General features: G+C 39.8%; 1 protein-coding gene across 2 annotated transcripts in view; it reads left to right on the top strand.

The window, feature by feature from the left end:
- SLC38A10 (solute carrier family 38 member 10) overlaps positions 1 to 21,251 on the top strand; it is a 244,458-nt gene that overhangs the window by 162,110 nt on the left and 61,097 nt on the right. For both annotated transcript variants that reach the window (XM_053706757.1, XM_053706748.1), the window contains exon 13: positions 2,140 to 2,571. In XM_053706757.1, coding sequence (XP_053562732.1) covers positions 2,140 to 2,571 — 432 coding nt within the window. The remainder of the gene's footprint in view (positions 1 to 2,139; positions 2,572 to 21,251) is intronic.

Here is a 21,251-nt window from a genome sequence, read left to right as displayed (position 1 = left end):
AAGAGAAAAAACAACATATATATAAAGCAAAATTGATCAAATTCCTTAAATGACAGTTTCAGGAATGGGAAAAAATGCCAAAGAACAAGCTTCTAGCAACCAGAAGCAAGAAAAAATGAGGCTTAAATAATGTGGAAACAAAAGTGACGCCCATATTTTTTCGCGCCAAATAAGACGCCCACACTATCTGGCGCCTAAATGCTTTTTGGCGCCAAAAATGACGCCACATCCGGAACGCCGACATTTTTGGCGCAAAATAACGTCAAAAAATGACGCAACTTCCGGCGACACGTATGACGCCGGAAACGGAAATAGAATTTTTGCGCCAAAAAAGTCCGCGCCAAGAATGACGCAATAAAATGAAGCATTTTCAGCCCCCGCGAGCCTAACAGCCCACAGGGAAAAAAGAGTCAAATTTTAAGGTAAGAAAAAATGTTAAATTAAAATGCATTATCCCAAATATGAAACTGACTGTCTGAAAATAAGGAAAGTTGAACATTCTGAGTCAAGGCAAATAAATGTTTGAATACATATATTTAGAACTTTATAAACAAAGTGCCCAACCATAGCTAGGAGTGTCACAGAAAATAAGACTTACTTACCCCAGGACACTCATCTACATATAGCAGATAGCCAAACCAGTACTGAAACGAGAATCAGCAGAGGTAATGGTATATATAAGAGTATATCGTCGATCTGAAAAGGGAGGTAAGAGATGAATCTCTACGACCGATAACAGAGAACCTATGAAATAGACCCCTTAGAAGGAGATCACTGCATTCAAATAGGCAATACTCTCCTCACATCCCTCTGACATTCACTGCACGCTGAGAGGAAAACCGGGCTCCAACTTGCTGCGGAGCGCATATCAACGTAGAATCTAGCACAAACTTACTTCACCACCTCCATCGGAGGCAAAGTTTGTAAAAACTGAATTGTGGGTGTGGTGAGGGGTGTATTTATAGGCATTTTGAGGTTTGGGAAACTTTGCCCCTCCTGGTAGGAATGTATATCCCATACGTCACTAGCTCATGGACTCTTGCTAATTACATGAAAGAAAAATATATTATTTATCTTTTTAAACAATTAACATTCTGGAGAAGACTGTCCCTTTAACAAAGAATAACATAAGAACGAGTATTCTCTATCTAATTCAAGAAAGAGATTCCTTTACGCCTTGTACTTAAATAAATATGACTCACACATGGCAGACTTTCTTAAATCATCCTGCTGGAGCATAGTTTACACTAGAATATTTCTTGATTGCAAGAATAAGATATATTTATCTCATAAAGTGATGACCTATACATTTTTGGGGGGTTGTGTGCCTGGTTTGTTAGGGAAAAATATTTTTTTCCCTCTTTTTTTTGAAAATGGGTCCTTGATTGCTCAGTTGTTGCCAAATTTTTTCCAGCCACTGCCACTAGGTTCCATAAACTCACAATCAGCAACCTCTACCTTATCAAGGAAATATATTAAGAATAGCAGTGCACAAGCACTAATGAAGATGACTCAAAATAATTAAAGTAATTATTAAAACATTATTCAAATGTTAAATTTAATTGTACCAAATTTTATCAAAAGTGTACTTACTGTCAAAGTATTTTGTAGTGCGCAAGACACGTTCACAATGACAACATACAGAAGACTAGAAAACCATTGACAGATTACGGTGTGCAAGGCTATTTAAACAAGCACAATTGGTGTTTGGTGTATTTCATGCTACTGCACAGTAATTCCAAGCTGATCATTTAATGTTAACAGTTCGTGCTAATGTACAGATCTCATAAAAAGAATGAGAACCTTCTGTACTGTGAATGCAAAGAGCGGTAAAACTTCAAATACAAAGCAAGAAAGTTGTTTAGTTTGTAGGCATCTAAAATAATTGGACCCTATAGCATGTTTTTCCCACACTTTGCCTACCAATGCCTCATATGGTACTCCCAGTGTCCACCTTCCACCTCTTTTGCTTATTAATTCCCCAAGTGGCATAAGGCAATATTTCCACCAGCTTCTGATTGTAAAAAAATATAATTATTGTCTCTATGCTGTCATGGAAATATGTATGTGTCTATATCTGTTCAAATTGCGTCTATATCTGTATTAATTTGTTTCTTTTTGCTTTCTTCTACCAATCAGGCATTGCTGTACCCATGGGGGAGGCTCATAGACATGAACCTCCAGTGCCAAGAGATGAGGTAGATGTAGATGAAGTGAAAGATAAAGAAGATTCTGATGAGAAGAAGCCCCCAGAGGTCAAGGCTGATGCTGCACCTAATGAGAAACTGGAAGAACCTGTACCTAAACCTAAGGAGACGCATCTTTCCAACAAGGAAGAGGGAGTGCAAGCCCCGCAGGGACAACCCCAGATGGAGGGAGAGTCCAACATGAAAGATAATGCCCCCATGAAAGAAGAGAAGGAGGAGCGGCCGCCATACAAGGACCTAGAGGCTAAAGGCAAAGATGTGGAAATTGACATAGATCCTAAAAAGAAATTAGAGGTTACCAGAGACAGAGGTAACCTAAATCTCCTACAACCTGGCAATGCATTGGAGAAACAACTTGTAGAGGGTGAGAAGAAAACAGGATTAGACCTTTGTAAAGATGTGTGTAATAATATTATTACATGTTGAACTGGATAAATGTGCTACAACACTCTTACAAGTGGAGCACAAAATATCGCTTTCGTGAAAGCTATATTTACACTCCACTGAGTAATACCAGCGCAAATATGCGCTAGTATTACAAGCTGAGTGCAATACAAACACGAGTTTGTGTTCGCATTGCTGGAAAGCATTGCTCTCACAAGAGCGCGCTTCCATAGGCTCCAATGGGAGCCTTGTTCTCATGCTGTGAGACACAACATGAGAATTAGCACAGCGAAGGGGGTAAGTCGTGCAGTGATTGCAGCAAATTGTAAATATATATGTTCATAACTATATACATATATATTTATGTGTTAATGTGTATTAACACATAAATATATATGTAAAGGGAAGAGGGAGAAGAGAAAAACCAGGAATGAAATCCAGGTACAAAAAGACAGGGAATACAGCACTCTTTTCAAAGTTCAAAAAAATATCTTTAATCGTGAACAAGAGGGGGGGAAAATTCACCTCCACTGAAGGAACACTGTCACCCAAGAAACGATATATAGTAACATCATGTATAGGTCATAATATATACCAGAATCTTGAAATGTGTAGATAGAAACTAAATGATACAAATATCAATGAACCTGACCGGTCAGGGGTGAACGCTAAATATCCTTGAAAATAAACAGTTATAATTGCCACAAACTGGGCAGGAAGTAAAAAGGGATCTACATAGTCTAGTACAAGGGGCCCCCTGGATATGTACAAAGAAGTAAAATGCGATAGAGGCATACAGGACGCCCTGACAAAGCCCGGTCTAGTTTGTAGACGAGCGGGTGAAACGCGCGTCGGCATTGGCTTAGCCGACCGGATCACGTGGTGCACGCTTTCTCTGCAGCTCCATGGCCCCGCACACGGAGGTGTGTAGTTGAAAATCGCCTGCTACGGAGTTCGCTATGGTGAACGGGGACTTGGTTCCTCGCGTATGAGACGAGCAGGGTTTAGCATGATCAGCAACACCAGAACTCAGGATAGCAAGCTTGTATGAACTTTTCTTTTGGTTCTGCCAGAAACTGCCTTGTCTATCTATATACGTGGAAGCTATATCTGTGACTCTCCGTAACAAGGGACTTTCTGCAGGTGACTCTGTATCAAACTAACGTCTCAGAGGGTCCAGGCTGGATATGGATCTAATATCCTGATATAAACGGCTGCTGCTTCAATACATGTCTGAATGACTAACGCTAGCACTTCTCTACATGCTGCTTGCTTTCTATACTTATGCTTGCTAACTTTTCATGAAGTTTATCATGCTACTACTTTGAACCATCACTATTTATAAGCTACCTGCAACGTTCTGTATGCCTCTATCGCATTTTACTTCTTTGTACATATCCAGGGGGCCCCTTGTACTACACTACTTAGATCCCTTTTTACTTACTGCCCAGTTTGTGGTCTCCTTGATTGGAGTACTGTGTGCAGTTGGGTGTAGTCAGCCTAGCTAGGGGTCATCCTGGGTATACTGATGTATGATGTATTCGTATCTGTAACTGTTATCTCATGCTCCTTGCACAGCTTGTCCACATTGCATAAATATTTGGGTGTTTTTGTTTGCTTCTTAGATCCCTATTACTTTACCTGCCCAGGATATACCTCCGTACAGTATATAGGGGGTTCTGTGTGCAGCTGGGTGTAGAAGGCTAACTTAGAACACCTAACTCTGTGCATTGTGGCAATTATAACTGTTTATTTTCAAGGATATTTAGCGTGCACCCCTGACCGGTCAGGTTCATTGATATTTGTATCATTTAGTTTCTATCTACACATTTTAAGATTCTGGTATATATTATGACCTATACATGATGTTACTATATATCGTTTCTTGGGTGACAGTGTTCCTTCAGTGGAGGTGAATTCCCCCCCCCCCATCTTGTTCACGATTAAAGATATTTTTTTGAATTTGAGTGTTACTGTGAGCTTTCTTTATAAAAGAGTGCTGTATTCCCTGTCTTTTTGTACCTGGATTTCATTCCTGGTTTTTCTCTTCTCCCTCTTCCCTTTACTTATTTTTATAAGGGTCTGCACCATATTTAAATTTTACAGGTATATTCTAGCACGTAGTTGCTTGATACCTTTACTTATTTATTTGCTATAGCTCACACAGCAATTGCATCCCCTCCGTAGCGTTCTCGAATATAAATATATATGTATATAGTAATGTACATAAATATTTACTGGGAAAACACAGTTCCTATAGACCTATGTAAAGGCACACCCCATACTCGCCAACTTTAAACCCTCATAACTGCTTATATGCTACCATCATTTTTTTTTTTTTTTTTTTTTTTTTTAAAGGGACACTGTACCCAAATTTATTTATTTTTTGTGATTCAGATAGAGTATGCAATTTGAAGTAACTTTCTAATGTACTCCTATTATCAAATTTTCTTTGTTCTCTTGGTATGTTTATTTGAAAAGAAAGAATTTAAGTTTAGATGCCGGCCCATTTCTTTCATGTAATTAGCAAGAGTCCATGAGCTAGTGACGTATGGGATATACATTCCTACCAGGAGGGGCAAAGTTTCCCAAACCTTAAAATGCCTATAAATACACCCCTCACCACACCCACAATTCAGTTTTTCAAACTTTGCCTCCGATGGAGGTGGTGAAGTAAGTTTGTGCTAGATTCTACGTTGATATGCGCTCCGCAGCAAGTTGGAGCCTGGTTTTCCTCTCAGCGTGCAGTGAATGTCAGAGGGATGTGAGGAGAGTATTGCCTATTTGAATGCAGTGATCTCCTTCTACGGGGTCTATTTCATAGGTTCTCTGTTATCGGTCGTAGAGATTCATCTCTTACCTCCCTTTTCAGATCGACGATATACTCTTATATATACCATTACCTCTGCTGATTCTCGTTTCAGTACTGGTTTGGCTTTCTACAAACATGTAGATGAGTGTCCTGGGGTAAGTAAATCTTATTTTCTGTGACACTCTAAGCTATGGTTGGGCACTTTGTTTATAAAGTTCTAAATATATGTATTCAAACATTTATTTGCCTTGACTCAGAATGTTCAACTTTCCTTATTTTTCAGACAGTCAGTTTCATATTTGGGATAATGCATTTGAATTAATCATTTTTTCTTACCTTCAAAATTTGACTCTTTTTTCCCTGTGGGCTGTTAGGCTCGCGGGGGCTGAAAATGCTTCATTTTATTGCGTCATTCTTGGCGCTGACTTTTTTGGCGCAAAAATTCTTTTCCGTTTCCGGCGTCATACGTGTCGCCGGAAGTTGCGTCATTTTTTGACGTTATTTTGCGCCAAAAATGTCGGCGTTCCGGATGTGGCGTCATTTTTGGCGCCAAAAGCATTTAGGCGCCAAATAATGTGGGCGTCTTATTTGGCGCTAAAAAATAAGGGCGTCGCTTTTGTCTCCACATTATTTAAGTCTTATTTTTCCATTGCTTCTGGTTGCTAGACGCTTGTTCTTTGGCATTTTTTTCCCATTCCTGAAACTGTCATTTAAGGAATTTGATCAATTTTGCTTTATATGTTGTTTTTTCTCTTACATATTGCGAGATGTCTCACGTTGCATCTGAGTCAGAAGATACTACAGGAAAATCGCTGTCTAGTGCTGGAGCTACCAAGCTAAGTGTATCTGCTATAATTTTTGGTATCTGTTTCTCCAGCTGTTGTTTGTATTGCATGTCATGACAAACTTATTAATGCAGATAAAATTTCCTTTAGTACTGTTACATTACCTGTTGCTGTTCCGTCAACATCTAATTTTCAGAGTGTTCCTGATAAACATAAGAGATTTTATTTTTTAAATCCATTAAGAAGGCTATGTCTGTTATTTCTCCTTCTAGTTTACATAAAAGTCTTTTAAAACCTCTTTTTTCAGATGAATTTTTAAATGAACATCATCATTCTGATACTGATAATGGTTCTTCTGGTTCAGAGGTTTCTGTCTCAGAGGTTGATGCTGATAAATCTTTGTATTTGTTCAAGATGGAATTTATTCGTTCTTTATTTAAAGAAGTATTAATTGCATTAGAAATAGAGGATTCTGGTCCTCTTGATACTAAATCTAAACGTTTAAATAAGGTTTTTAAATCTCCTGTAGTTATTCCAGAAGTGTTTAATCTCCCTGATGCTATTTCTGAAGTAATTTCCAGGGAATGGAATAATTTGGGTAATTCTTTTACTCCTTCTAAACGTTTAAGCAATTATATCCTGTGCCATCTGACAGATTAGAATTTTGGGACAAAATCCCTAAGGTTGATGGGGCTGTCTCTACTCTTGCTAAGCGTACTGCTATTCCTACGGCAGATGGTACTTCCTTTAAGGATCCTTTAGATAGGAAGATTGAATCCTTTCTAAGAAAAGCTTACTTATGTTCAGGTAATCTTCTTAGACCTGCTATATTTTTAGCGGATGTTGCTGCAGCCTCAACTTTTTGGTTAGAAGCTTTAGCGCAACAAGTAACAGATCATAATTTTATAGCATTATTATTATTCTATAACATGCTAATAATTTTATTGGTGATACCATCTTTTGATATCATTAGAGTTGATGTCAGGTATATGTCTCTAGCTATTTTAGCTAGAAAAGCTTTATGGATTAAACTTGGAATGCTGATATGTCTTCTAAGTCACCTTTGCTTTCCCTTTCTTTCCAGGGTAATAAATTATTATCTCAACTGTTTCTGGAAGGAAGGGAACTTTTTTACCAAAGGATAAAAAATCTAAGGTAAATTTAGGTCTAATAATCATTTTCGTTCCTTTCCTCATACTAAGGAACAAAAGCCTGATCCTTCATCCTCAGGAAAGGTATCAGTTTGGAAACTATTTCCAGTTTGGAGTATATCCAAGCCTTATAGAAAACCTATAGCCAGCTCCTAAGTACCCATGAAGGTGCGGACCTTATTCCAGCTCAGCTGGTATGGGGCAGATTACGTTTTCGTCAAAGATATTTGGATCAATTCCGTTCTCAATCTCTGGTTTCAGAACATTGTTTCAGAAAGGTACAGAATTGGCTTCAGTTAAGGCCTCCTGCTAAGAGATTTTTTTCTTTCCCGTGTCCCAGTTAACACAGCAAAGGCTCAGCATTTCTGAAATGTGTTTCAGATCTAGAGTTGACTGGAGTAATTATGCCAGTTCCAGTTCTGGAACAGGGGCTGGGGTTTTATTTTATCTCTTCATTGTACCAAAGAAGGTCAATTCCTTCAGACCAGTTCCGGATCTATCAATATTGAATCGTTGTGTAAGGATACCAACATTCAAGATGGTTACTGTAGGACTATCCTGCCTTTTGTTTAGCAAGGGCATTATATGTCTACAATAGATTTACAGGATGTGTATCTGCATATTCCGATTCATCCAGATCACTTTTAGTGTCTGAGATTCTCTTTTTAGACAAGCATTACCAGTTTTGTGGCTCTACCGTTTGGCCTAGCCTCAGTTCCAAGAATTTTTTTTTGGTTCTCGGTGCCCTTCTTTCTGTAATCAGAGAACAAGGTTTTTGGTATTTCCTTATTGGACGATATCTGGGTACTTGCTCAGTCTTCTCATTTTCGAAGAATCTCATACGAATCGACTTGTGTTGTTTCTTCAAGTTCATGGTTGGAGGATCAATTTACCAATCAGTTCATTGATTCCTCAGACAAGGGTAACCTTTTTAGGTTTCTAGATAGATTCAGTATCTATGACTCTGTCCTTGTCAGACAAGAGAAGTTTAACATTGATATCAGCTTGTCAAAACCTTCAGTCACAATCATTCCCTTTGGTAGCCTTATGCATGGAAATTTTAGGTCTTAGGACTGCCGCATCAGATGCGATCTCCTTTGCTCATTTTCACATGCGACCTCTTCAGCTCTGTATGCTGAACCAATGGTGCAGGGATTACTCAAAGATATCTCAATTAATATCTTTTAAACCGATTATACGACACTCTCTGACATGGTGGACAGATCACCATCGTTTAGTTCAGGGGGCTTCTTGTTCTTCAGACCTGGACTATAATCTCAACAGATGCAAGTCTTACAGGTTGGGGAGCTGTGTGGGGGTATCTGACGGCACAAGGGGTTTGGGAATCTCAGGAGGTGAGATTTCCGATCAATATTTTGGAACTCCGTGCAATTTTCAGAGCTCTTCAGTCTTGGCCTCTTCTGAAGAGAGAGTTGTTCATTTGTTTTCAGATAGACAATGTCACAACTGTGGCATACATCAATCATCAAGGAGGGACTCACAGTCCTCTGGCTATGAAAGAAGTATCTCAAATTTTGGTTTGGGCGGAATCCAGCTCCTGTCTAATCACTGTGGTTCATATCCCAGGTATGGACAATTGGAAAGCGGATTATCTCAGTCGCCAAACGTTGCACCTGGGCGAATGGTCTTCACCCAGAGGTATTTCCTCAGATTGTTCAAATATGGGAACTCCCAGAAATAGATCTGATGGCTTCTCATCTAAACAAGAAACTTCCCTGGTATCTGTCCGGATCCCGGGATCCTCGGGCGGAGGCAGTGGATGCATTATCTCTTCCTTACAAGTGTCATCCTGCCTATATCTTTCCGCCTCTAGTTCTTCTTCCAAGGGTATTCTCCAATGTTCTAAAGGAATGCTCGTTTGTCCTGCTGGTAGCTCCAGCATGGCCTCACAGGTTTTGGTATGCAGGTCTTGTCCGGATGGCCTCTTGCCGGCTGTGAACTCTTCCGTTAAGACCAGTCTTTCTGTCTCAAGGTTCTTTTTTCCATCAGGATCTCAAAACCTTAGTTTTAAGGTGTGGAGTTTGAACGCTTGATTCTTGGTCAAAGAGGTTTCTCTGACTCTGTGATTGATACTATGTGACAGGCTCGTAAATCTGTATCTAGAGAGATATATTATAGAGTCTGGAAGACTTATATTTCTTCAGGATGGTTTAGATAAAGGTTTGTCCGCAAGTTTCTTGTAAGACAAATCTCTGCTCTTTCTGTTCTTTTTCACAGAAGGATTGCTAATCTTCCTGATATTCATTGTTTTGTACAACCTTTGGTTCGTATAAAACTTGTCATTAAGTCAATCTCTCCTCCTTGGAGTTTGAATTTGGTTCTGGGGGCTCTTCAAGCTCCTCCTTTTGAACCCATGCATTCTTTGGTCGTTATATAACTTTCTTGGAAAGTTTTGTTTCTTTTGGCCATCTCTTCTGCCAGAAGAGTCTCTGAATTATCTACTATTTTTTGTGAGTCTCCTTTTCTGATTTTGCATCAGGATAAGGCGGTGCTGCGAACTTCTTTGATTTTTTTACCTAAGGTTGTGAATTCTAACAACATTAGTAGAGAAATTGTGGTTCCTTCATTATGTCCTAATCCTATGAATTCTAAGGAGAAATCATTGCATTCTTTGGATGCTGTTAGAGCTTTGTAATATTATGTTGAAACTACTAAGTCTTTCCGAAAGACTTCTAGTCTATTTGTCATCTTTTCCGGTTCTAGAAAAGACCAGAAAGCTTCTGCCATTTCTTTGGCATCTTGGTTGAAATCTTTATTTCATCATGCCTATGTTGAGTCGGGTAACACTCCGCCTCAAAGGATTACAGCTCATTCTACTAGGTCAGTTTCTACTTCCTGGGCGTTTCAGAATGAAGCTTCGGTTGATCAGATTTGCAAAACAGCAACTTGGTCCTCTTTGCATACTTTTACTAAATTCTACCATTTTGATGTGTTTTCTTCTTCTGAAGCAGTTTTTGGTAGAAACGTACTTCAGGCAGTGGTTTCAGTTTGAATCTTCTGCTTATGTTTTTTCATTAAATTTTATTCTGGGTGTGGATTATTTTCAGCAGGAATTGGCTGTCTTTATTTTATCCCTCCCTCTCTAGTGACTCTTGTGTGGAAAGATCCACATCGTGGGTAATCATTATCCCATACGTCACTAGCTCATGGACTCTTGCTAATTACATGAAAGAAAACATAATTCATTTCTTTCATATTAGCAAGAGTCCATGAGGCCCGCCCTTTTTTGTGGTGGTTTTGATTTTTTTGTATAAAGCACAATTATTCCAATTCCTTATTTTATATGCTTTCGCACTTTTTTCTTATCACCCCACTTCTTGGCTATTCGTTAAACTGAATTGTGGGTGTGGTGAGGGGTGTATTTATAGGCATTTTAAGGTTTGGGAAACTTTGCCCCTCCTGGTAGGAATGTATATCCCATACGTCACTAGCTCATGGACTCTTGCTAATATGAAAGAAATGAATTTATCAGGTAAGTTCTTACATAAATTATGTTTTTTGGTGAACAACCTGGGTTGTCCTTGCTGATTGGGCAGCACCAATAAACAATTGCTGTCCATGGTTCTGAACCACAAATTGGCTGGCTCCTCAGCTTAGATGCCTTCTTTTTCAAATAAAGATATCAAGAGAACAAAGAAAAATTGATAATAGAAGTAAATTAGAAAGTTGCTTAAAATTACATGCTCTATCTGAATCACAAAAGAAAAAAATTGGGTACAGTGTCCCTTTAATAAAGTATATTACACTTGATTTTGGTGGCATTTGGTGGACATTTATAAAATTAACCAGAGATCTGATCTCTGGTTAATTTTATAAACGCTAATTGCTACCAAGCGCTCACGGTAGCAATAAGCAGCCACTTGTAATGGCTGGTTATTTATCGCACGCCCGCAAACTGGCAAATTTGCCTGTTTGTGCACTTGCAATAAATTAGCGTTCCTCTTGTAATCTTGCCCTATGTTGTGGAAATGAGCATTTAGTTAATGTGTTAATAGATAGCTAACAATAGTGTATGTTTATTTTTTTTTACCTTTTGATAAAATGATGATTCTACAAGCCATCATATTTGGGATTAAACTCAAGTCCACTAGGAGGATGCAAAAACACCTAACATAACAGAGCTTTTTATCCCTTCCATCTTCCCATAATACTTATAATTTTTTGGAGTGAGGTGAATTCTGAAGTGGTAATCTACACATCATTTGATAGGGCTCTCTAACCAATTTGAAATCCATTTTCTCTTCAGAGAACCTACAAAGAGGGGAGAGGAGATTCAACCAAGTTGTGACTATCTTCTCCCACTGCGGAAAAATCTCCCAGGTGAAATGTGGGCATGCCCCCAATCCCTTGGTCTACAGAGTGCTGCTCTTTGTTAAAACCTTAATAGATCCTTGGCACCATGCTTGCACTGTTTTAGATGGGCCCATTTATTTGAAGCAGTATTCTGCAGCTAAGTTGTACACGGTAAACACAGGTGCTGACAGGTAAGTACTATGCAACTTCATAGTGTGCAGGCTATCTGTATGACTATGTACACGTTTCTCATAGCCTGGGCACAGTCACATACACCACTTAACACTTACTACAGTTTTAGGCACTTTCTTCTCTTGGGACTTGAAGGGTTCATGTTTTCATGGTAAAATATCATGCCTTCCGCTTTCTTCTCCTCACTGACTGGTGGCCATCTTGCTGACATGCAGTAGAGATTATCCTGGGCTATGAGTGGTGAGCACCCTTTCATTCATAGCTTGGCTGAATTCGTTTTTTTAATCCCTTATTATTTGCAAATGTAATTTTCTATCTTTTTAAAGGATGTTTTTTTCTGTTTAAAGAGACAGTAATTTTTCTTAAATCCTTCAAAGGACGTTTGCATTGTGCCATTATTTCTGTGTTACCCTAAGGGGGTTAATCCTTTGTGTGCCTTATACTTTAATATGTGCTGATAGCTACCTGTAGATACTTGCCTATCCTTACTTTATATGCTATAAACTATGAAGCAAACTGGTTCAGCTTACGACTCTGTACATCATACTTACCTTCTGGAAGGTTGATCCTTAGATAACTCAATCCCTTTCAAACTGTGTTTGCTTTATCAGGATGTGTTGGTGTTACCTCTGACCCACCCCGCTCATAAAATACCACTTATTCTAGACAGGGTCATGCAGCGTTGCCTCTACAGAAAAGTGTTCAGGGATATAGAAATTGCCAGGGTTATACCCATGACAGCTCTTTTGACCGGTCTCCTAAATTAAATGAATATATTTACTCTGTAATTACAGAGCTGATAGCTGTCATTCCTCCACCAGACGCTTGCCAGGGGTAGAAGGAAGTCCTTCACAGGCCTTAGGCTCATCAGGGACCTTCCTCAGGAGTGACCCATTTAAGTACCTCTGTACAAATCAGGAGTACAATGGAATCAGAAATCTCCTATTCTGAGAATAGTCTATCCGAAACCCAGGACCCCACTGGTGATAAAATAGCAGGTGTCCTTTCATTTTATGTTGCAGCATATTCATACTCTCTTGTGGGAGGTTTTAATAGCCTTGGAGGTTCACAATCTTCCAACTGCAGAAAAACAGTCTGTTAAGACTTATAAGTCTTTAAGGCAGTGTCTAAAAAGCTGTCAACCTTCCAAGTACCTGTTTGTTTCTGACATAATCACTAAGGAATGGAACAAACCAGATGTTCCTTTTCCCTCTCCCCAATCCCATCCTGTCAAGTTCAAGATGTTCCCTTTTCTCCTCTGTAAAATTGGAGGTGTGGGAAGATATTCCAAAAGTGGATGGAGCTATCTCCACTCTAGGCTAGTCAAACTGCTATTTGTGTGGAGGACAGCAACTCATTCAAGGATCCCATGGACAGAAAGGTTGAAAGAAATTCAGGATCTCTTGAAGTTGGCCAAGACTACAAACGGTTTCATTTGTGATGTAGCGATTTAAATTTACCATCACTTTAATGCCAGTTTAAATATTTATAATTCTAATTGGTATAGTCTGTTCCTCTGCCCCCTTTCATTTCCTCTTTTGGCTCAGCTGTTATGTATAGAGCAGTCCCGTCCACACTCTATATAGGCTTTCTAAGTGCTTTAAAGGGGCTGAACTTCAAGATTGTCAAATGACACACGTTTTATTGGATGTTCACTGGAATTGTCATAAAATAAAAAGCTTATCCAAGTGGGCCGGGATAGCATTGCAATAGAAGCATTAGTATATTAACTAATTTAACAGATGGATTAAAAACAAAAAAGGCACGCATATACGTTTTTAATGGAAAAGATTACATATATACAGAGAGAAGTGCACTCACAGACATGAACAACTGGCTCAATACCATTGTAAGAATGTTCTATGGCGATTTACCACCTGGGTGCAGCTTTTTAGCCCAGTAATGCTTTTCACAGAGTAGAACTTTCCTGTAGTATATCAGTCTGATTCCGCCTATTACGGTTAGTCCAGCGCCGAAATACCAGGCAATTCCTCTCTGAAAAGGAACACAGCAACCCCAGACGATCGTTTCGGCCTTCATTGGGCCTCGTCAGTGAGGTGTAGCCATATTCCTCTAAGCATACTGAGCAAGGAGTCCACGTCTGGTTGCCCCTTTTTCCCATAGGGAGACTAAATACATACAGAGAGAAGTGTACTCACACGAATGAGCAACTGGCTAAATACCATTGTTAGTCTGTTCTATGGCGATTTACCACCTGGGTGCAGCTTTTTAGCCCAGTAATGCTTTTCACAGAGTAGAACTTTTCTGTAGTATATCAGTCTGATCCCGCATAATACGGTCAGTCCAGCGCTGAAATACCAGGCAATTCCTCTCTGAACAAGGAACACAGCTACCCCAGATGATCGGTTCGGCCTTCATTGGGCCTCGTCAGTGATAGTTAGACATATTCCTCTAAGCACACTGAGCAAGGAGTCCACGCCTGGTTGCCCCTTTTTCCCATAGGGAGACTAAATACATACAGAGATAAGTGCACTCACAGGAATGAACAACTGGCTCAATACCATGTTTAGCCTGTTCTATGGCGATTTTACCACCTGGGTGCAGCTTTTTAGCCCAGTAATGCTTTTCACAGAGTAGTATGTAGTATATCAGTTTGATCCCGCCTATTACGGTCAGTCCAGCGCGCGAAATACCAGGCAATTCTCTGTATGGAGCTTGATGACACTTAGGGAAGTCTCCCTAAGTGTGATGCGGGAATCCAGACCCATTGCTCGTTGTGCCTAGAAGGATATGGCTGCACCTCCCTGACGAGGCCCACATTAGGCCAAAACGTACGTCTGGGGTTTTGCTGTTTCTCTCGTTCAGAGAGGGATTGCCTGGTATTTCGGGGCTGGACTGTACTGTGAAGTCAGGATCAAACTGATATGCTTCAGGAAAGTTCTTCTCTGTGAAAGGCACATGTTGAGCAAAAAGAGGCTGCTGCTTGGCTGGTAATTAGCCATAGAACAAGCTAATATGCTATTGTTCATTCCCAGGTTGAGCACGCTTCTCTTTTTATTTATGCAAATGATGACACTTAGGGAAGTCTCCCTAAGTGTGATGCGGGAATCCAGACATGGACCCGTTGCTCAGTGTGCCTAGAGGGATATAGCTGCACCTCACTTACGAGGCCCACAATAGGCCGAAACATACGTCTGGGGTTTTGCTTTTTCTCTTGTTCAGAGAGGGATTGTCTGGTATTTCAGGGCTGGACTGTACTGTGAAGTCAGGATCAAACTGATATGCTTTAGGAAAGTTCTTCTGTGTGAAAGGCACATGTTGAGGTTGCTGCTTGGGTGATAACTAGCCATAGAACAAGCTATTATGCTATTGTTCATTCCCAGGTTGAGCGCTTCTCTCTTTTTATTTATGCAAAAGATTACATATATGGCATTTAATTAGTTAAAGTTTACCATCACTTTAATGTGAAATATGCTGGAAGTCCTTGTGGAAGCCTGGTTCCTTCTAGTATATGTACAAAAAGCCCTTCTCTTCTCCAAAGCTGCAAAGGAAAGTTCTAGTGAAGATCAGATTGAATATTTTAGGAGGTTTGGGAGAAGTCGATTCAGGATCCTTGGGTACTGAAAATCATTTCCCTGGGGTACCACACAAGCTTTCAGTCTCATTCTCCTTGAGGAAGATTCCTCCTGTCTCATATTTCAAGAGATCCGCCAGAGCCTTCTTGGCATGTGTAACAAACCTGAAAACAATTGCGGCTATTACTTTGGTCCCGTTAGAGGAATAGAATCAAGGGTTTATTTCCAAACTTTTCATTGTCTTAAAGAAAGAAGGGACTTTCAGGCCCATTTTAGATCTCAAAACTCCAAACAAGTTTCTGAAAGATCCATCTTTCAAAATGGAGATGATTTGCATTAAACTTCCTTTAGTTGCAGGAGGGTCAATTTATAGAGGCTCCAAGATTTTTCATAAAAGTTCTCGTAGCACTAATGTTGGTTGTAAGAGCTTAGTGGATTCAAGTAGCTTTATACCTATATGACATTCTGGTACAGGCTCCCTCTCTCAAAATGGCAAAGGAACATACAAGCAAATGTCTTCAATACTTTCATTTTCACAGTCGTAGAATCAACATACCAAAGAGGTCTTTATTTCCTGAGACCAGGGTTTCATTCCTGGGTTTCATAATAGATTTAATGTCAATTAAACTGTCTCTCATGGATCAACACAGGCTCAATCTGCAGAAGCCATGTGCTTTTCTCCAGCTCACTTCTCTTCCTTCAGTCCTTCAGTGCATTGAAATTAGTAAGTTTCTCGTGGTGGCTTCAACTGCCGTAAAATTTGCCAGATTCAACCTACATTCTCTACACCTAAAAATGTTGGAGCAGTGGAATGGAGATGGCAAGGATCATTCTCAGAAGATTTCACTAGACTTCAAGACAAGACATAGTGGCAGACTCGCCAATTTCTTTTTATGGGGGCCTCCTTTTCTCTGGATAACATGGGTGGTCATCAGTCTTAGGGTCATAGAGAGTGCATTTAGTCTGGTTTCCTCAGAAAGCAATATTACCTATAAACATCTTGTGGGGCTTACCTCAATCACCAAGGCAAAACTTGAAGTGCCTTAGTAATAAGAGGTAGCCCATATCCTAACTTAGTCGTCAGTATTTCTTTCATGTAATTAACAAGAGTCCATGAGCTAGTGACGTATGGGATATACATTCCTACCAGGAGGGGCAAAGTTTCCCAAACCTTAAAATGCCTATAAATACACCCCTCACCACACCCACAAATCAGTTTTACAAACTTTGCCTCCAAGGGAGGTGGTGAAGTAAGTTTGTGCTAGATTCTACGTTGATATGCGCTCCGCAGCAAGTTGGAGCCCGGTTTTCCTCTCAGCGTGCAGTGAATGTCAGAGGGATGTGAAGAGAGTATTGCCTATTGAATGCAGTGATCTCCTTCTACGGGGTCTATTTCATAAGGTTCTCTGTTATCGGTCGTAGAGATTCATCTCTTACCTCCCTTTTCAGATCGACGATATACTCTTATATTTACCATTTCCTCTACTGATTCTCGTTTCAGTACTGGTTTGGCTTTCTACAAACATGTAGATGAGTGTCCTGGGGTAAGTAAGTCTTATTTTCTGTGACACTCTAAGCTATGGTTGGGCACTTTATTTATAAAGTTCTAAATATATGTATTCAAACATTTATTTGCCTTGACTCAGAATGTTCAACTTTCCTTATTTCCAGACAGTCAGTTTCATATTTGGGATTATGCTTTCAATTATCATATTTTTTCTTACCTCAAAAATTTGACTTTTTTCCCTGTGGGCTGTTAGGCTCGCGGGGGCTGAAAATGCTTCATTTTATTGCGTCATTTTTGGCGCTGACTTTTTTGGCGCAAAAATTCTTTTCCGTTTCCGGCGTCATACGTGTCGCCGGAAGTTGCGTCATTTTTGACGTTATTTTGCGCCAAAAATGTCGGCGTTCCGGATGTGGCGTCATTTTTGGCGCCAAAAGCATTTAGGCGCCAAATAATGTGGGCGTCTTATTTGGCGCCAAAAAATATGGGCGTCGCTTTTGTCTCCACATTATTTCAGTCTCATTTTTCATTTGCTTCTGGTTGCTAGAAGCTTGATGTTTGGCATTTTTTTCCCATTCCTGAAACTGTCTTATAAGGAATTTGATCTATTTTGCTTTATATGTTGTTTTTTCTCTTACATATTGCAAGATGTCTCACGTTGCATCTGAGCCAGAAGATACTACAGGAAAACCACTGCCTGCTGGATCTACCAAAGCTAAGTGTATCTGCTGTAATCTTTTGGTAGCTATTCCTCCAGCTGTTGTTTGTAATAATTGTCATGACAAACTTGTTAAAGCAGATAATATTTCCTTTAGTGATGTACCATTGCCTGTTGCAGTTCCCTCAACATCTAAGGTGCAGAATGTTCCTGATAACATAAGAGATTTTGTTTCTGAATCCATAAAGAAGGCTTTGTCTGTTATTTCTCCTTCTAGTAAACGTAAAAAGTCTTTTAAATCTTCTCTCTCTACAGATGAATTTTTAAATGAACACCATCATTCTGATTCTTTGGACTCTTCTGGTTCAGAGGATTCTATCTCAGAGATTGATGCTGATAAATCTTCATATTTATTTAAGATGGAATTTATTCGCTCTTTACTTAAAGAAGTACTAATTGCTTTAGAAATAGAGGATTCTAGTCCTCTTGATACTAATTCTATACGTTTGGATAAGGTTTTTTAAGCTCCTGCGGTTATTCCAGAAGTCTTTCCTGTTCCTAATGCTATTTCTGCAGTAATTGCTAAGGAATGGGATAAATTGGGTAATTCATTTACTCCTTCTAAACGTTTTAAGCAATTATATCCTGTTCCGCTTGACAGGTTAGAATTTTGGGACAAAATCCCTAAAGTTGATGGGGCTATTTCTACCCTTGCTAAACGTACTACCATTCCTACGTCAGATGGTACCTCGTTTAAGGATCCTTTAGATAGAAAAATTGAATCTTTTCTAAGAAAAGCTTATCTATGTTCAGGTAATCTTCTTAGACCTGCTATATCATTGGCTGATGTTGCTGCAGCTTCAACTTTTTGGTTGGAAACTCTAGCGCAACAAGTAACAAATCGTGATTCTCATGATATTATTATTCTTCTCCAGCATGCTAATAATTTCATCTGTGATGCCATTTTTTTTTTTAGAGTTGATGTTAGATTTATGTCTCTGGCTATCTTAGCCAGAAGAGCTTTATGGCTTAAGACCTGGAATGCTGATATGGCTTCTAAATCAACTCTACTTTCCATTTCTTTCCAGGGAAACAAATTATTTGGTTCTCAGTTGGATTCTATTATTTCAACTGTTACTGGTGGGAAAGGAACTTTTTTACCACAGGATAAAAAGTCTAAAGGTAAAAACAGGGCTAACAATCGTTTTCGTTCCTTTCGTTTCAACAAAGAACAAAAGCCTGATCCTTCGTCCTCAGGAGCAGTTTCAGTTTGGAAACCATCTCCAGTCTGGAATAAATCCAAGCCTGCTAGAAAGGCAAAGCCTGCTTGTAAGTTCACATGAAGGTACGGCCCTCATTCCAGTTCAGCTGGTAGGGGGCAGGTTACGTTTTTTCAAAGAAATTTGGATCAATTCTGTTCACAATCTTTGGATTCAGAACATTGTTTCAGAAGGGTACAGAATTGGTTTCAAGATGAGACCTCCTGCAAAGAGATTTTTTCTTTCCCATGTCCCAGTAAATCCAGTGAAAGCTCAAACATTTCTGAATTGTGTTTCAGATCTAGAGTTGGCTGGAGTAATTATGCCAGTTCCAGTTCCGGAACAGGGGATGGGGTTTTATTCAAATCTCTTCATTGTACCAAAGAAGGAGAATTCCTTCAGACCAGTTCTGGATCTAAAATTATTGAATCGTTATGTAAGGATACCAACGTTCAAGATGGTAACTGTAAGGACTATATTGCCTTTTGTTTAGCAAGGGAATTATATGTCCACAATAGATTTACAGGATGCATATCTGCATATTCCGATTCATCCAGATCATTATCAGTTCCTGAGATTCTCTTTTCTAGACAAGCATTACCAATTTGTGGCTCTACCGTTTGGCCTTGCTACAGCTCCAAGAATTTTCACAAAGATTCTCGGTGCCCTTCTGTCTGTAATCAGAGAACAGGGTATTGTGGTATTTCCTTATTTGGACGATATCTTGGTACTTGCTCAGTCTTTACATTTAGCAGAGTCTCATACGAATCGACTTGTGTTGTTTCTTCAAGATCATGGTTGGAGGATCAATTTACCAAAAAGTTCTTTGATTCCTCAAACAAGGGTAACCTTTCTGGGTTTCCAGATAGATTCAGTGTCCATGACTCTGTCTTTAACAGACAAGAGACGTCTAAAATTGATTTCAGCCTGTCGAAACCTTCGGTCTCAATCATTCCCTTCGGTAGCCTTATGCATGGAAATTCTAGGTCTTATGACTGCTGCATCGGACGCGATCCCCTTTGCTCGTTTTCACATGCGACCTCTTCAGCTCTGTATGCTGAACCAATGGTGCAGGGATTACACGAAGATATATCAATTAATATCTTTAAAACCGATTGTTCGGCACTCTCTAACGTGGTGGACAGATCACCTTCGTTTAATTCAGGGGGCTTCTTTTGTTCTTCCGACCTGGACTGTAATTTCAACAGATGCAAGTCTCACAGGTTGGGGAGCTGTGTGGGGATCTCTGACGGCACAAGGAGTTTGGGAATCTCAGGAGGTGAGATTACCGATCAATATCTTGGAACTCCGTGCAGTTTTCAGAGCTCTTCAGTTTTGGCCTCTTCTGAAGAGAGAATCGTTCATTTGTTTTCAGACAGACAATGTCACCACTGTGGCATACATCAATCATCAAGGAGGGACTCACAGTCCTCTGGCTATGAAAGAAGTATCTCGAATTTTGGTTTGGGCGGAATCCAGCTCCTGTCTAATCTCTGCGGTTCATATCCCAGGTGTAGACAATTGGGAAGCGGATTATCTCAGTCGCCAAACGTTGCATCCGGGCGAATGGTCTCTTCACCCAGAGGTATTTCTTCAGATTGTTCAAATGTGGGAACTTCCAGAAATAGATCTGATGGCGTCCCATCTAAACAAGAAACTTCCCAGGTATCTGTCCAGATCCCGGGATCCTCAGGCGGAGGCAGTGGATGCATTATCACTTCCTTGGAAGTATCATCCTGCCTATATCTTTCCGCCTCTAGTTCTTCTTCCAAGAGTAATCTCCAAGATTCTGAGGGAATGCTCGTTTGTTCTGCTAATAGCTCCGGCATGGCCTCACAGGTTTTGGTATGCGGATCTTGTCCGGATGGCATCTTGCCAACCATGGACTCTTCCGTTAAGACCAGACCTTCTGTCACAAGGTCCTTTTTTCCATCCGGATCTGAAATCCTTAAATTTAAAGGTATGGAGATTGAACGCTTGATTCTTGGTCATAGAGGTTTCTCTGACTCCGTGATTAATACTATGTTACAGGCTCGTAAATCTGTATCTCGAGAGATATATTATAGAGTCTGGAAGACTTATATTTCTTGGTGTCTTTCTCATCATTTTTCTTGGCATTCTTTTAGAATACCGAGAATTTTACAGTTTCTTCAGGATGGTTTAGATAAGGGTTTGTCCGCAAGTTCTTTGAAAGGACAAATCTCCGCTCTTTCTGTTCTTTTTCACAGAAAGATTGCTATTCTTCCTGATATTCATTGTTTTGTACAAGCTTTGGTTCGTATAAAACCTGTCATTAAGTCAATTTCTCCTCCTTGGAGTTTGAATTTGGTTCTGGGAGCTCTTCAAGCTCCTCCGTTTGAACCTATGCATTCATTGGACATTAAATTACTTTCTTGGAAAGTTTTTGTTCCTTTTGGCCATCTCTTCTGCTAGAAGAGTTTCTGAATTA

The sequence above is a fragment of the Bombina bombina genome, chromosome 1 (assembly GCF_027579735.1).
Source record: "Bombina bombina isolate aBomBom1 chromosome 1, aBomBom1.pri, whole genome shotgun sequence".
NCBI classification, from domain to species: domain Eukaryota; kingdom Metazoa; phylum Chordata; class Amphibia; order Anura; family Bombinatoridae; genus Bombina; species Bombina bombina.
The sequence above is the reverse complement of the archived record's forward strand: the minus strand, read 5'-3'. Positions and strand labels throughout refer to the sequence as shown.